At 68.2% G+C, this 16,030-nt stretch overlaps 1 protein-coding gene across 1 annotated transcript in view; it reads left to right on the top strand.

The window, feature by feature from the left end:
- TNS3 (tensin 3) overlaps window positions 1-16,030 on the top strand; it is a 109,185-nt gene that overhangs the window by 81,159 nt on the left and 11,996 nt on the right. The window contains exons 19-21 of the mRNA XM_028154125.2: window positions 11,118-11,265; window positions 11,373-11,947; window positions 12,882-12,968. Coding sequence (XP_028009926.2) covers window positions 11,118-11,265; window positions 11,373-11,947; window positions 12,882-12,968 — 810 coding nt within the window. The remainder of the gene's footprint in view (window positions 1-11,117; window positions 11,266-11,372; window positions 11,948-12,881; window positions 12,969-16,030) is intronic.

The raw sequence follows: 16,030 nt of genomic DNA, 5'->3' as shown, positions 1-16,030 counted from the left end.
TTAGGCAAGAAGTCTGCCTCCTTGATCCCCCACGGCTCCCACCTTCTCGCACCCAGACAGCAGGCCCTCCCCAGGCTCTGCCTGCCCCGCGATGTGCTTCTCTCCCCCTCCCCCACCCCACCGTCCTCCTCCCCCCTCCTCCTCCCCCCTCTCCTCCTCCGTCCTCCTCCCCCTCCTCCCCCTCCTCCCCCCTCTCCTCCTCCGTCCTCCTCCCCCTCCCCCTCCTCCCCCCTCTCCCCCACCATCCTCCTCCCCCCTCCCCTCCTCATCCCTCTCATCCCCCCTCTCCCCCCTCCCCCTCCTCCCCCCTCTCCCCCTCCTCCCCCCCTCTTCCCCTCCGTCCTCCTCCCCCCTCCCCCTTCGTCCTCCCCCCCTCCCCTCCTCATCCCTCTCATCCCCCCCTCTCCCCCCTCCCCCTCCTCCCCCCTCTCCCCCTCCTCCCCCCCTCTCCCCCTCCGTCCTCCTCCCCCCTCCGTCCTCCTCCTCTCTCCCCCTCCTCCCCCCTCTCCCCCACCGTCCTCCTCCCCCTCCCCCTCCTCCCCCCATCTCCTCCTCCGTCCTCCTCCCCCCTCCCCCTTGCTCCCCTCATGGCTGTGCAGCCCAGGCCTCACCCCGGGCCCCAGGTTGCCTGTCCATCAGTGGGAGGGTCCCAGGCTGCCCCCTGGTGGGCAGGTGGGGACCTGCGGGAGGCAGGGCTGGGCCAGGGCCCGCGTCTCCCAATGGCCTACGCGCTGTTGTCCGTCACGTTTCACTCTTGGTAACGTCCGGCGTCTCGTGGGGAAAAGGCCGCGGGAAAAGTTTGCTTCGTTTTCCGATAGGTCAGTCGGTGGGTGAGAGATGGAGAGGGACGCCTGACCCTCAGAGGGAGGCCGTGCGTGGTCCCGGCCCGAGGCCGGTGTGGAGAGGGCCGGCCTGGCCGGGCACAGCGTGTGCGCTTGTCCGTGGTGACCCGCCAGGGCGTGCAGCGTGGGCACGTGCCCCGTGGGCCGCAGTCTCGGCGCGTTCTCTGTGTGACTTGCCCCAGAGCACACCCACCCCTCACCCCCGTGGCTGCTGCCCAGCCTGGGGAGCCGGGTCGCCTGAGGAGCGCCGTCTGCCTGTCTGTCCCAGCCCTTCCTGGGCCTGGTGCTCGGCTCGCCTTCCTCCCTGTCAGGAGCGAGGGCGTGGGAAAGCTGGGCCGCCCCGCTGAGCCTGCATTTCCGACGGCCTCCGCCCGAGACACAGGAAACAAACAAGCAGAGGAAGTGCGCCGGCCGGAGGGTCCGGGATCTTCCTGCCGTGCCCTGGAGGTGGCCCGGGGTTGCGCGGGGGGAGGGGGGGCGGTGCTGCGTGTGCACCTGCCTGGGCCCATTCCGCATGCGTGGGAGGCGGTGCCGGCCGTGTCCCAGGGAGGACGTGAGCCGCTGGTGTCAGCACTGGGAGGTGGTGGTTGGTGGGGCTGTGCCCGGCCCGTGAGGCAGGCGAGGCGAGGGGCGAGTGCCCGCTCCGTGCTGGGCTTGGGGGGTAAACCTAGGAATGCTTCCATCCCGAAGGCCACACACACGGCAGAGCCCCTCCCCTGCTCCAGGGACTTGTTCCTGCAGGTTCCAGGCCACAGGAATGGAGCACATGCCGACTGAGGGGACTGTCCCAAGTCCTGTAACAAGGGGGGTCGTTTGAAATGGGTTTTGACGAATGTGTAGGAGTTCTTCACCAGCTGGTGTGTGGGGGTTGACCTTTCAGATAGAGGGCAGAATATGAGCAGAGAAGAGGGGAGAAAGGGCCAGAGTGTGAGCAGCCTGCTGGCGGGAGGGGGCCCAGCAGGTGAGAGTCTGCAGATGGCTCTGGGCCGGGAGTCCGCCTGGGCCAGGCAGCGCCTGCGGGCTGGGCAGGGCAGGGGCAGGTGAAGGTCCCCAGCACTCAGGCAGGCGGGCGGTTGGGGTGGGCCCCGGGGCGATGCCCCACCTAGGGGCAGGAGCAGGGGCAGGGGCGGGGCTGCCGGAGGGTTCTCTGCTGTGAGCATGGGACCAGGGAACCAGGTTCCACTTGGGGGGAGGGGGCTCCCGAGGGGCAGGTCCTGGGGGGAGACCTCCCCGGCCGGTCTGGGTGTCCTGCCGGGGGCCCCTCCTCTGCGCCGGCTGCTGGTCCCTGGGGTGGCGCTGGCGGGACGAAGTGAAGAGGCGGAGGGTTTTGCTGGCTGGGAGTTTATGAGATGAAAGGGAGGGGAAGGAAAAGGGGGAAGACTCAAGAGGAAGCGACCACAGAGCTGAGGGGGCGGAGCCACTGCGGGGACTGGGGACTGACCGCCAGGCCCGCCCATACCGCCCCAGGGCTCCCCCCCCCCATCACCACACACACACACACACACACACACACACACACACACACACCGCCCAGGCCAGCACTCTCCTCGGGCCAGGGCTCAGGGCTCTGAATGGGCCTCCCGGGAGGTGGCCCCAGCTCCCCCCGGACGCAGAATCAGAGCGGCCCTGCCCCAGTGGGTGTGGGACGCCGCTGGCCACACAGGGCCTTGGGGGACGAGCACCTCCACCCACGCCGAGGCCCCAGGCCCTTCCCTGGACAGACTGCGCCCGGGCGCCCAGGTGAGCGCTCAGCCCAACCAGCAGCCTCCTGCCACACGGGTCCGTCCTCCCCGCCCCCCCCCCCCCCCCCCCCCCGTGCTGAAACCTGATCTGGGGGTGGGGGAGGGGCCGGGTGGGACCAGGTGGGCTGTGGGGTCTGCAGCCAAGGGGAGGGGGCGGGACAGGATGGGGAGGAGGCGGGCTCTGCCCAGTGTCTGTCCCTCGGAGGCAGCCTGGGGTCCCTGAGGCTCGGGGTCTGTCGCCGGCCGAGCTGGGGCAGTTTCGGAAGAAGCTGCTTTGTCTGAGCCGGGCTCCTGGCCGCCGAGAGCCTGGCTCACAGATGTGGGCTCACCGCCCTGCTTCCCAGCGCAGCACATTCTTTTGCTGAAACCGAGAAACGCAGAAAAATGAAAAAAATGTGCCTGCCGCGTCCGTCCCAGGGCCCGCTGGCCACCCCGGGGCTGCCCACGGACAGGGCCAGGCCGTCCCGCTCCCTCCCTTCCGCCTCGCAGGAGTGGTCTGCTCCTTCCCGAGCCTCCCCTCCGACTCCCCCCTCCCGCTCCGGGTGAGCTGCGGTCGGCACAGGCTCTGAGGGTGCCGGGCGGGCGGCAAGCGCTCCGACAGGGTGGCCGAGCCGGGGCCTGCGTCCTGGGTTCCGCTGACCCGGCCGACGGGATGGGTTTTGCTGGAAGGAAGGGGACAAGTAACGAGGAAAGGGAGGGAACCCCGAAACACTGCCTGGGAGAAGCAAGTCGGTGGCCGGAAGAGACGCCCGGTCAGGGGTCACCCTCTTGTTACTTCCCGCCAGAGTCGGGGTCCCCTCTGGCCCAGGGGTCCCTCTGGCTCCAGTGGATCCGTCTGTTCGGTTTCCTGTGGTTTGGGCTCCGTTGCCCGTCACCCCTCGTGTGGTTTCCCCGAATCCCACGCAGCGAGCCGGGTGCAGTGGGAGTTGTCTGCTCAGGATGGAGACGGCTCTCACCACAGGTAGCACAGGGCTGGGCTGGTGTGTCTGCGGAGGGAGGGGACTCTCTGCCCGGTGGGCATGTGGTGAGGTTGGCCTCGGGGTTCTGGGCTGAGTTTGGGGCGTCCTGCTGAGGGTCTGGGCGTTCTGAGGGCGATGAGGCCCACGGCTCCCTCCCCGTCCTGTCCCTGAAGGCAGCATGGAGGTGGGTGCAATTGTGAAGTTAGGCGCCGGCTGTCAGATGTCCCTATGGAGGCAGGGGTGGCCTAGGCAGGGGCAGAGACAGGGAGGGAGGAGGGAGGAGGAAGGAGGGAGGAAGGCAGGGAGGAGGGAGGAAGAAGGGAGGGAGGAGGAAGGAGGGAGGAGGGAGAGGGAGGAGGGAGGGAGGAGGGAGGAAGGAGGAAGAAGGGAGGGAGGAGGGAGGAGGAAGGGAGGGAGGAGGAAGGAGGGAGGCAGGCGTGGAGGAGGGATCTCGCGTGGGAAGAGTGTAGCTACAGCAGGACGGTCGGCCTCCCTGGAGCAGGGAGCCTCTCAGAGCGGGGTCACCATCGGCACACGGGCGGGCGCCGTGGGATGAGGGTCAGTCCTGGGGGGGCTGCGGCTCAGCTGAGCCCAGCATGTCCTGGGCACGCAGCCTGCAGCAGCCCTTTCTTGGACGCCCAGCGTCATTCTCTTCATTAAGTAAGCTGAGGCGTGATGGAGCCGGCGCGGACCCACGTTGGAGCCTCCTGTGACCACAGCCGTGACGGTGAGCTCCGCGCCGGCTGCCGCAGAGCCGCGCCCAGGGCAGAGCGTGAGCCCGGCGTGCGGAGTGAGGGTGCGACGCTCGGGACGTCTGGGTCCGCGCTCCCACGTGAAGGCCGTGAGGGGGCCGTGCCTCCCCTCCCTGTGGGAGGAGGAAGCAGCAGGCACAGGCGGGGAGCTGCTCACAGTGGCATTGGCGGGGGGGGGGGGGGCGGGGGTAGTGGCCGAGGGTGTCGATGGCAGTGCCGTGGGGAGGCCCGCGTGGCCGGCTGTGGGACACATGGACTTGACCCCAAGGCCCAGGACTGCCGAGCGCTCCTCCACTCGCCCCTCCCGGCCCAGCTGACCCACCCATGACCTCAGGGGCCTGTTTCCGCGGCCGCGGCCTCGGCCAGGAGCGACGTGGACGGGCGTGAGGACCAGGGCCGCGCCTGGTGTGGCGCCTGTTAGCCGGGGTGGGGGGGCGGGGAGCCAGGTGACGGAGGGACCCAGGGCTCGCAGGCAGGCGAGGGGCGGGGGGGGGGCGTGTGACGAGGATGCAGCGGGCAGAGGACAGGGAACCACGGGGCAGCCAGCTCTCCTGGGCGACCGAGTGAAGATAAAGAAGCTTCTGGAATGCTCTGGAGGAGGGGGACTCGGGACCCTGCCACGTGCATGGCGGGCAGGGCAGACCCCACGTCACGCGGCCCATGGCCCGCCTGGAGCAGATGCAGAGCCGGTCCAGGCGTCCGTCCTCAGCCAGGGCCCGGTCCCCTCGCAGCTCAGCTGCCCTCGCTGGGGAAGTTGAGTCCGGAACCCTCGGGCGATGCGGGAAGCAGAGGAGGGGGAGGGGGAGGGGCTGCAGGCTGCTCAGTGGCATCTGTGTTGTGGGCGGAACCTTCTGGAGTTCATTCAGTCCCATAAACAGAGATAAAAATAAGCGGAGGGCAGGGCGCGCTCATGGGTGGGGAGCCAGTGTCCCCAAGGGTCGGGCCTCCCGCGTCGTCCGGGATCAACGGGCTTTCTCGTGGAGCATGACGATGGCGGGGTCTGTGTGGTGAGGACCCGAGCCGCCGGGACGGCTGCCCTGTGGGAGGCGGGCGCCCTGAAGCCGGTGGGCAGGCGTGGGGCGGGGACACCTGCGGCGTGGACTCTGGTGGAGGCCAGGGGAGGGGCAGCGGAAGGGGCGGCTGCCCACGCCACCCCGTGCCCCGTCCGACAGGCCCAGGTGGGTCAGGGCTGACGGAGACGGGCCGGGACCGAGTGGACGGCGGCGCGCCTCCCGACGTTGTCTCCGCCTCGCCCTGCGTGTCTCCGGTCTGGCTTTACTCACCCGGTCACGCAAGCGTCTGGGCAGCGTCCCTGGTGCTGGAGTGGAGCGGGCGGCCCACGTGAGCGTGGAGCGTGTGGCACAGTGAGCCGTGTCCACCGGAGGGGAAGCTGGGCTGGACACAGAGCAGACCAGAGGAGGGACTGTGGTGGGTCCCGTGTTCCAGGGGGACGCAGGGGACCCGGGGGGTCAGGGAGGGGTTCCGGGGGGTCAGGGAGGGGACCTGGGGGGTCAGGGAGGGGACCCGGGGGTTCAGGGGTCCCGGGGGGTCAGGGAGGGGACCCGGGGGGTTCAGGGAGGGGACCCGGGGGGTCAGGGAGGGGACCCGGGGGGTTCAGGGAGGGGACCCGGGGGGTTCAGGGAGGGGACCCGGGGGTTCAGGGAGGGGACCCGGGGGGTCAGGGAGGGGACCCGGGGGTTCAGGGGTCCCGGGGGGTCAGGGAGGGGACCCGGGGGGTCAGGGAGGGGACCCGGGGGGTCAGGGAGGGGACCCGGGGGTTCAGGGGGCCCGGGGGTTCAGGGGGCCCGGGGGGTCAGGGAGGGGACCCGGGGGTTCAGGGGTCCCGGGGGGACAGGGAGGGGACCCGGGGGTTCAGGGGTCCCGGGGGGTCAGGGAGGGGACCCGGGGGTTCAGGGGTCCCGGGGGGTCAGGGAGGGGACCCGGGGGGTCAGGGAGGGGACCTGGGGGGTCAGGGAGGGGTTCCGGGGGGTCAGGGAGGGGACCCGGGGGCTCAGGGGTCCCGGGGGGTCAGGGAGGGGACCCGGGGGTTCAGGGGTCCCGGGGGGACGCTGCCACTGTCAGGTCGGGGCCTTAGAACAGCAGCCTCTGGGTCTGACGTTGGGGCGCAGCCTCCCTTAGCTGCTGGGGCCCGTTTCTGTGGGCGCAGGCCGGGGGAGGGGGGCCCGTAGGCGGGTCTTCCTCAGGACACGGGGCCTCTCCTCGGCGTCTGCTTTTCTTTTTTTTTTTTTTTTTTTTTTTTATGTATTTTATTGATTTTTTACAGAGAGGAAGGGAGAGGGAGAGAGAGTCAGAAACATCGATGAGAGAGAAACATCGACCAGCTGCCTCCTGCACACCCCCTACTGGGGATGTGGCCGCAACCAAGGTACATGCCCTTGACCGGAATCGAACCCGGGACCCTTCAGTCCGCAGGCCGACGCTCTATCCACTGAGCCACACCGGTTAGGGCTGCTTTTCTTTTGAAAAGGTTTTGTCTTGATTATTGTTTTAGGGAGAGAGGAAGGGAGAGGGAGAAACATCACTGATGAGAGAGAATCATGGATCGGCTGCCACTAGGGATCAGCCTGCAACCCGGGCAGGTGCCCTGACCGGGAATTGAACGAGCAACCTCCCGGTTCATAGGTCGATGTTCACCAGAGCCGCCGGCCAGGGCTGCGGCGCGGGCCCTCCCGGGGTAAACACCGCTGCCTGTCACCGTCCCGGCTCCTGTGGGGGAGGACGGGCCGCAGGTGGTCACGGGACGGCAGCTGCGGGTGGAGGCACCAGGTGTCCCTCCCCCCAGGGCCGTCACACCATAGGAGGGAAGCTCTGACACGTGCCACACCGGGGCCCTGGCGGGCAGGCCGTCTCCGCAGGGCAGCCTGCGCGTCCGCTTCCGGGGGGAGGGGTCGGATTTGCAGAGACCGAAGGCAGTCGGTGGCGCCAGGGGCGGGCGGGGGTGGGAGGGGCGCTCGTGGGCACAGCTGCCGCTCGCGGGTGAGGCCGCCCCACGTGAGTGCTGAGGGCGCGGAGCCTGCAGCCGGGGCAGGCGGTCGAGCTCCTGGGTGTGCTCCCAGTGGAAGGAAAGGGCACGCAGGAGGCGGAGGGTCTGGGCCAGGTTTGCTGTGTGAGGCCTCTCCCCACCCCAGCGCCCCAGCCCCAGGTGCGCCCCACCCCTCGGCATCTCCAGATCCAGCTCTGGGTGCACCCCATTCTTGGCCCGGGTGCTCTGGGCCCCCTCGGCACCCCGGCCCCAGCGGCTCCGGAGCCAGCAGGGAAGAGCGTGTCCCGGGAGCTCCCCGAGCTGCAGGCGCCAGCCCGGCTCCCAGGTTGCCAGGGGGCTTGTCAGCCACTCGGAGACTCGCTGGGCGGGCGTCCTCCTGCGTGTGGACGTTGCCGGGAGACAGTCTGAGGGAAGGGAATTCCCTCCCGCCTGTGGTCAGACCTGAGCCGAGGAAGGACGTCCTCGCGAGGTCCGGGGCGGGAGCCGTTTTCTGGTTCTCCTGTGACTGGGGGAGCGGGGGGGCCGGGGGGGGGCGCGTAGGTTCTGAAGGGTCGCTCCCCGTTTGCATGGGGACCTCACAGACAGGGACCCTGAGTCCTGTGGGCCGGCACCCCCAGCCCGTCGGGGGAGTGGGACCTCGGATGCTTCTAGAAGAAAGCTTTCCGGGGACTCACAGAAAACGGCGGCCTCGCCGTGGAGCACACGTGTATGTGGTCCTGGCGGGGGCTTTGGAAGAGGAAACGAAGACCAGGAAGGTGTGTGCGTGTTGACCGCGGCCGCGCGGCAGCCTGTGTGGCCGGAGACGCGGGACGTGGCTTTTCACCAGAAAAGCACCCGAGATGGCGCTTGCCTCCTCCTCAGCCTTCCCTGGCTCAGCCCGTCTGGCCGCCGCCCGCCCGCCCCCGGCCAGAGGCTGGTAAAGGGCTCGTTGTTCACAGACAATTAACAGAAGAATCGCAGAACGAGGCCTGGAGGCCTGGTTAGAAGCACTGCCAGGACTTCCCGCACAAAGGCTGCCTTTAAAACGGCCCTTCCCGCGGCGCTGGCTGCACCCGCGGGGGGGCGGGGGCGAACGGGAGAAGGAGGGGAGGAGAGCTCCGAGCTAAGCAGACCCACTCCACGGGTCTGTCCAAGGCGACCCAAAGGTCCCAGAGGTCAAGGTCGTGTCCTGGGGTCTGGGACTGTGGTGGGGAGTCCAGACCAGGACCCAAGGTCAGAGCTCTTCCTCCCGGAGCCCCGGGTCCCCCTAAAGTACAGCGGAAGGGGAGACAGGGGCTGCTCGGGCTCCTCCGCAGGGAGCTCCCCTACTGACCACAGGGCCTGGTGCGCCAGGAGGGCGGGTGCAGGATGCAGACAACAGATGGTGGACGGAGAGGTGCTCGTAGATGGGGGAGGGGAGGAGGGAGGGAGGAACGAGGAGGGAGGGAGGGAGGGAGGGAGGGGAGGGAGGGAGGGAGGGGAGGGGGAGAAAGATGCTCTCACTCAGTTTATCGTGAATGTGCCTGTTTATTGTGGGTCACAGGCGGAGGCAGGGCAAGTGCCATCTTGACCTCCGTTAACGTGACCCTATTCTCATCAAAGGTCACGTAGGAGTTTGACAGCCATTTGTAGTTCACAGTGATTGGCAGTGAGCGACGTTTATACCTTTGTAAGCTTTTTGACCGGGAACACGGGACACAGAAACGTTGATGTTATCTTTTATAAGCGTCACATGCCCGCCTTTTCCTGAGCTGTGGCTCCTGTGCCCAGCTCCAGTCCTGGGATAAACCTGATGTCGGGGTCCTCCCCCGTCTTCACCACAGGGCTGCTCCCTCCACGTGTCCTGGCTCCGGCTCTGGCGGGCTCCGGACAGCGGGCCCTCTTCCTGTGACTTGCACGCGATGTAAACAGTGGACAGCGGAGCCGCATCATCCGGCCCAGCCCGCCGGCCGGAGCCTAAAATAGCCTCCCGGAGCCCTGACCCCACGCCGCGCCCTCGGCCTCACCCCCACATCCCGGGTGAGGGAGAGGGCGCCCGGTCCCCCGCCAGGCCACCCATTGGCACCGGGAACCAGGAAGTGGCAGGTCAGAGTCCCAAACTCCGAGGACCCTGAGGCCCGGGCGCCCTGGGTGTGGCGAGGACGGAGGGTGTGGCCAGGACCAGGCCGCGTGCGGGGAGATGCTGGGACCTAAGGAAGCCTCTTGGGCCCCGATGGGGTCAGCGCTGATGTGCGGGGGTCCCCGCGGGTGTCCCCCACACTGCAACGCTCGTCCCAGGGGGCCGCACCCAGGAAGCTGCGGCACCGCCCAGGGCCCCTCGCGGACCTGGGGAAGGGCCCGCGCGCCCACAGTGGCGTCCGGAGCGGAGACGGCGGGCCTGGCACAGGCCCCCGCAGAAGGCAGCCCCCACGAGCGTCACCCTAAGTTCCCGTGAAGGCTGGAGCCCTCCCTGTTCTGCTGGTGCCCAGGCCCCTGAGCTGAGCCCAGAGCCGGGCCAGGCGGGCGGCGGGCAGTCTTCTAGAGACTCGCCCCCAGACCTGGGTGTCTGTCCGTCCGCCTCCGGCCTGTGGGTCCTCGAGTCCCGGCCCTGAGAGCACCCGCCCAAGCTCCGCGTCTGGCTCCTCGGCAGCGCCTCCTCCTGGTCGCCTCCTCCTGGGTGCCCTCCTGGGTGCCGTGTTTGGCTCTGTCTCTGGGCCTGCGAGTCAGGGTGCCTGGCCGGGAGACAGTGCTTCGAGGGCCCCTCACCTCTGCAGCCCCTTGGCTCCGAGCTCTGAGCCCCAGTTTTTACCTCCCCAGAACCGTGGACTGCCACAGCCCGGCCATGGCCTCTGCTTGGCCTCCATTCCACACGCTCCCAAGCGGAAAGTCTAGGCTGGAGACAGGCTGTGGTGGTTCCGTGGCTTCTCTCATGTCCCCGATCCTCACAGGCCCTCGTTCTAGCGCAGAAAGCAATGACCTGCGGTCTCAGTAGCATCGTGTGGACCATGGTGGTTTGTCCCATTCGGAAAGCTTCCGACAGGCCAGGTCTTAAACCTCCCCAGACCCGTGGCCTGGAGGCCTGTCCTGGCCCTCACACAGCCCCTGGAGGATGAGCTTCTCATCAGTGGAATGTGGGGGGTTCTGTGGGATCCGTGGGATGTGTACGAGGTTCCGTGACGTGTGGGATCCTGTGGGATGTACGTGAGGTTCCATGAGATGTGTGGGATGTGTGGGATCCGTGGGACGTGTGGGATCCGTGGGACGTGTGGGATCCCGTGGGACGTGTGGGATCCTGTGGGATGTACGTGAGGTTCCATGAGATGTGTGGGATGTATGGGATCGGTGGGATGTGTGGGATCCGTGGGATGTGTGGGATCCGTGGGACGTGTGGGATCCGTGGGATGTGTGGGATCCGTGGGACGTGTGGGATCCGTGGGATCCCGTGGGACGTGTGGGATCCGTGGGATGTGTGGGCTGGGTGTCCCACAGGCGGCTGTTGAAGGCTCGCGGCCTCTCCCCTGCATGACGGGGGCTGACTGGGCGGCTGCACCCTCGGGTGAGGACACATGGGCGACCCCGTGCTCAGGCGGGAAGTGACCTGATGACCAGCACGTGGCTCTGTTGGGGTGGCCTTGCCTTTCCAAAGTGAGAAGGTCCCAACGTCAGTGCCGCGCGTCAGTCACTCGGCGAGCTGCCCTCGCTGGTCGCCGGGCCCCACGTGCATGGCGAGGACGGCAGCTCATGCTTCCGTGCCGAGCGCTGCGTGGGGCCGACTCCAGGTGACCCTCGTGTGGCCGGGTTTCGCGGGGACCCTGTTCCCTGCAGACACGACAGTCACCACCCTGCCCTGTCCTCTGCAGAGCCGCACAGCGGCCCCGAGGCCCTCGCTCGCTCCGTGGGGATGTCCGAGAGCCCCGTGGGGCCCAGACCCTCAGCGCCGCCCTTCCCACGGGCCTTCACCGCCTCCTGCACCACCGCCAGCGGCAGCCCCGGCTCTGGGAGGGACAGGTCAGCAGGGCAGCCGTGGCCGGGCCGAGGGAGGAGGGCGCCGGTGGCCCACGCCGTCTGACCCGTGTTCTTCCTGCGTCTGCTCTGACGCTTTGCCTCCTGAACAGCCCCCTGTCTGCCGAGCACCCGTGGGTGGACACCAGCCCCAAACTGACGCCGGCCCTGCCTGGGAGCAGCCGGCCCCCCAGAAGCCTCCTGGGCCCCAGCGAGTTCCCGGGTCCCGGCCAGGACAGGCCCGGCCCCGGGCGGCCTCACCTCCCGCCCGCCGAGCTCCCGCCCGCCTTCCGCGGCCACGCGCTGTCGCTGGCGGAGCCTCCCGAGGCGCTGGACCCTGCGAGCAGCCCGGCCTTCCTGGGCTTCGGCGCAGCCCCCGGGGGAGGCGGCCTGCCCCCTGCGGAGGCCCCGGGGGCCCTGCGGGCAGCTGCAGCGACTTCGGACAATGGCTTCCTGCCCCCCTTCCTCCCGGTGGGGCCCGGCCACGGCCACGGCCACGGCCCCCTGACCGGGCAGCCGCCGCTCCCCGAGAAGAAGCGGGCCTCGGAGGGCGACCACTCCCTCGGTTCCGTCTCCCCGACCTCCAGCGGCTTCTCCAGCCCCCACAGCGGAAGCACCATGAGCATCCCCTTCCCCAGCGTGCTCCCCGACTTTTCCAAGCCCCCCGAGGCGGCGGCTCCTTCTCCGGGTACGTGGGTCCCTCTGGGGGGCGGCCCCTCTGTTCACTCGGGCCCTCGGGAAGCTGGGAGGCTCGATGCTGGGCTGGGGCTCAGACACGCCAGCACGTTAGGGCGCTTCCCGCCGTCCTCCCTCGGCGCCTGCGTGTCCCGGGAGCCGCCCCGCAGCCGAGAGGCAGCGTCTGCCGTGGGCGCGATCCCTTCCCTCGGAACCAGGGGCCTTGAGAAATGACTTTGGTTTCAAATCAAATGAATTCATTTCAAGTTCATCATTTTATGTTCTAAGGCAGGGGTCCTCAAACTTTTTAAACAGGGGCCAGTTCACTGTCCCTCAGACCGTTGGAGGGCCGGACTATAGTTAAAAAAAACTATGAACAAATTCCTATGCACACTGCACATATCTTATCTTGAAGTAAAAAACAAAACGGCAAAAACACCCGCATGTGGCCCGCGGGCCGTAGTGTGAGGACGCCTGGTCTAAGGTCTTGGTCCCGGGAAGCACAACTGGCCTTGCTTTGTACCCGTCTGTCTGTCTTTTTAAATGAAGGGAGAACTCCATTCTTTTTAAAATACGTACATATAGGGTTTTTATTGATTTCAGAGAGGAAAGGAGGGGGAGAGAGAGAGAAACATCAATGATGAGAGAATCATGGATCGGCTGCCTCCCGCACGCCCCACACTGGGGAGCAACCCGGGCCTGTGCCCTGACGGGGAATCGAACCCTGACCTCCAGGTTCATAGGTCAACGCTCAGCCACTGAGCCACATGGGCTGGGTGAGCCCCTATCTTTCTAAGGACGTGTTGTTGGATGTTCCCAGAGCCCGACCTCCGTGTCTCACCCCCAGTACTAAACAGCCCGTCCTCGACACCCCGTCAGCCTGGGGGGGGAGGGGGGACTTGTGACACACCGTGCTCCCCGAGCCACCATTTCAATCCGTTTTGCAGAAAACCCCGGTGAGAAGCAGGTGACGGTGAGCTTTGTGCAGGACACCTCCAGGTTCTGGTACAAGGCGGACATCTCCAGGGAGCAAGGTGCGTGCCCGCTCGGCGTCGGCGTGAGGGGGGCCGGGGAGAGGGCGCGGGGCGCCTCGGGGCCAGGCGGGATGGAGGCCTCGGCGACCTCCAGGGTTGATGGGAGAAGCTGGGTCCCGGGAGGGAGCTGCCAGGAGCAGCTCGCCAGGCGCCTCCCAGCGTGGGGGCGTAACCGCCAGGGGCTCCCATCACCCCGGGCGACGGCAGCGGTGACGGACGAGGGTCGGGCGGGAGGACGGTGTCCCTGCAGGGCACACCGCGTTTGTCCACGGTGGAGGCGAGCGCTGAGTGACCACGCCCCGTGTCCAGCGGCCTCAGGCAGCTCAGGAGTCCAGGGCACGGTAGTTGATTTTTGTTTTTAAATGTTTTTATTGATGTCAGGGAGGAAGGGAGAGGGAGAGAGAGAGAAACATCCACGATGAGAGAGAATCACGGATCGGCTGCCTCCTGCACGGCCCCCACTGGGGATGGAGGCCGCACCCGGGCCTGTGCCCTGACCGGAGTCAAACTCTGACCTCCTGGTTCCTAGGTCGACGCTCAACCCCTGAGCCACTCTGGCCGGGCTGCAGCCGTAGTTCCGAGCAGCTCAGTCGGTCACTTTTAGGGGAACGAGCAGACGAGCTGCCGCGTGGGAGCCGAGCGGGGCCCTCGGGGGAGGGGGGCATCCCAGCGGGACTCGTGGTCCCAGGGCGCTGCCTCCGCCCAAGGGGCCTGCTGTCCCTGGAGAAGCTGAGTCACGGCCACTGGGGGTCACTCCAGGGCGCCCCCCAGAGAGGAGGGCGTGTGACCGGCCCAGACACCGGGAAGGACGTTCCCTCGCGGCTTCCTGGTGGCGGCTGAGAGGGGGTTGGGCGTGGCTCGGCGAGGGGAGGTCCCCGGGCGGCCTGGCCGCGGTGCTGGGGCCTCGGCCTCTGGGTTTCCGGAGGCCCCGGGACCAAGGAGCTGCGTGTCAGACAGCCCTGCCGGCTTCCTGGCAAAGCCTCCCGCGGCGGACAGCAGCGGAGAAGCGGGCTTTCTTCCCGGAGTCAGTGGCGCTGTTGTCCTCCTCCTCGCGCCCTGCGTGGCCTTCGTGGCCCAGCGGACACCGCCACGTCAGGCTCCTTCCCGACCCGCCACCCGCTCTGGTCACAAGAATCCCCACGTTGTGGCCGTCAGCCCCGGCGCCTCGGCCCTCGGCTGCTGGACAGACTGTGACAACAAGTGCTGTCGGGCACCGTGTTCTAGAATGTTCCATGAGGGCCCGTCTCCACCAGAGCAGCCTTCTAGACCAGGGGCTGGGCTGGCGGGCTGCCCCTCCTCTGATGGGAAACCAGGGCTCCCCAGGAGCAGACGGGCGTGGCCGCGGGCAGGTGACTCCCTGGGGGACGCTGGGGGGACGGGGCAGGATGCGGGGGGTGGGGGGTACGGGGCGGGACGTGGGGGTGGGAGAGGGGACGGAGCGGGACGCGGGGGGGGGGGGGGGGACGGGGCGGGACGTGGGGGTGGGAGAGGGGACGGAGCGGGATGCAGGGATGGGAGGGGGGACGGGGAGGGACATGGGGGGCGGGGGGGAATGGGGCGGGACGTGGGGGTGGGAGGGGGGACGGGGCGGGACATGGGGGGTGGGAGGGGGGACGGGGCGGGACACGGGGGGGGTGGACAGGGCGGGACGGGGGGGGGTGGACGGGGCGGGACATGGGGGTGGGAGGGGGGACGGGGCGGGACATGGGGGGTGGGGGGGACGGGGCGGGACGTGGGGGTGGGAGAGGGGACAGGACGGCACTGCCTGTCCTCTAGTCGCCGCCGCACAGCACAGGCCCTTTGGGGGGAGCTCGCCGCAGAAGAGCTGCGTGTGCCCGGGCGGCGATGCTAGAGCTGAGCTCACAGCGTCCCTTTCTAGACGTCGTATAAGGAGGCCGCGTCCGGGCAGAGCGTGTGGGCGCTGCTATCTTCAGGGTCGGGTCACGCCTTTCCTGGCAGAGCGACAGGGAACTTCAGGAAGGGGCGGGAGGAAGCCGCAGCCCGCGGAGCCCAGTGGGCCGTGTGACGGGTCTGCGCCCTGGGGTGCTTCCGAGGTGAACGGGAGCTCGGGAGGGAGCGGCTGCAGGAACGGGATGGGACACCGCTGCCCCGGCTGCTCGGGCCTCGCCGCCCGCTGCCCGAAGGCCTGGGGGGCGGCCTCACGGACACTGACGTCACTCACGTCCCTTCCTGCCCCTCACTGGTCTGGCCTTTGCCCGAGAGGCCCCCTTCGGGGCTGGAATTTGTGTTACTTTGTGCTTGAAATCCCTGGTTTTTCCCTCTCTCTCTCTCTAAACACTAAACCCTGTAGAAGTTCTAGTTGTTACTCGCGAGACTTCCGGCTGGGTCTGGGCAGCATCACCCTGAGGTTGCTGTCCCCCCAGCACGCCCCTCTTCCTCCATCGTGAGCAGAGGACCTGGAGCCAGGCCCCCGCAGGGAGGGGTGATTTTGGGGAACAGTGATGAGCGAAATGCCCCACGTCGCCGAGGAAAGACGGAGCCCAGGCATGCCAGCTCCTCTGTCGGCCCGCGGGGGCGGGGGCCCCTCAGCCCAGCCTGCACCCTCTCTAATCTGGGACTCCTCGGGGATGTCTGACTGCCAGGGTCAGGCCTAAACCAGCAGTCGGACATCCCTCTCACAATCCTGGACCGCTGGCTCCTAACCACTCACCTCCTGCCTGCCTGGTCACCACTGCCCCCCTTGCCAGCCTGATCGCCCCTGACTGCCCCCTCTGCCAGCCAGGTCGCCCCCAACTGCCCCCTCCCTGCTGGCCTGGTTGCTCCTAACTGTCCCCCCAACAGCCTGGTCACCCCTAACTGCCCCCCCCGCCACCTGGTTGCCTCCAACTCCCCCCCACCGGCCTAGTCGCCCCTCACTGCCCCCCTGCCAGTCTAATTGCCCCTAACTGCCCCCCTGCTGGCCTGGTCACCTCTTACTGCCTCCATTGCCGGCCTGGACGTCCCCAACTGCCCCCCCTGCTGGCCTGGTCACCCCACGCAGCCTGCTGTTCAGTCGTTTGGTCGTCCCTCACTAACCCCCCTGCCAGCCTGGTTGTAGGCAG

The sequence above is a fragment of the Eptesicus fuscus genome, chromosome 14 (assembly GCF_027574615.1).
Source record: "Eptesicus fuscus isolate TK198812 chromosome 14, DD_ASM_mEF_20220401, whole genome shotgun sequence".
Lineage (NCBI taxonomy): Eukaryota > Metazoa > Chordata > Mammalia > Chiroptera > Vespertilionidae > Eptesicus > Eptesicus fuscus.
This window is presented reverse-complemented; position numbering and strand designations above follow the sequence as displayed.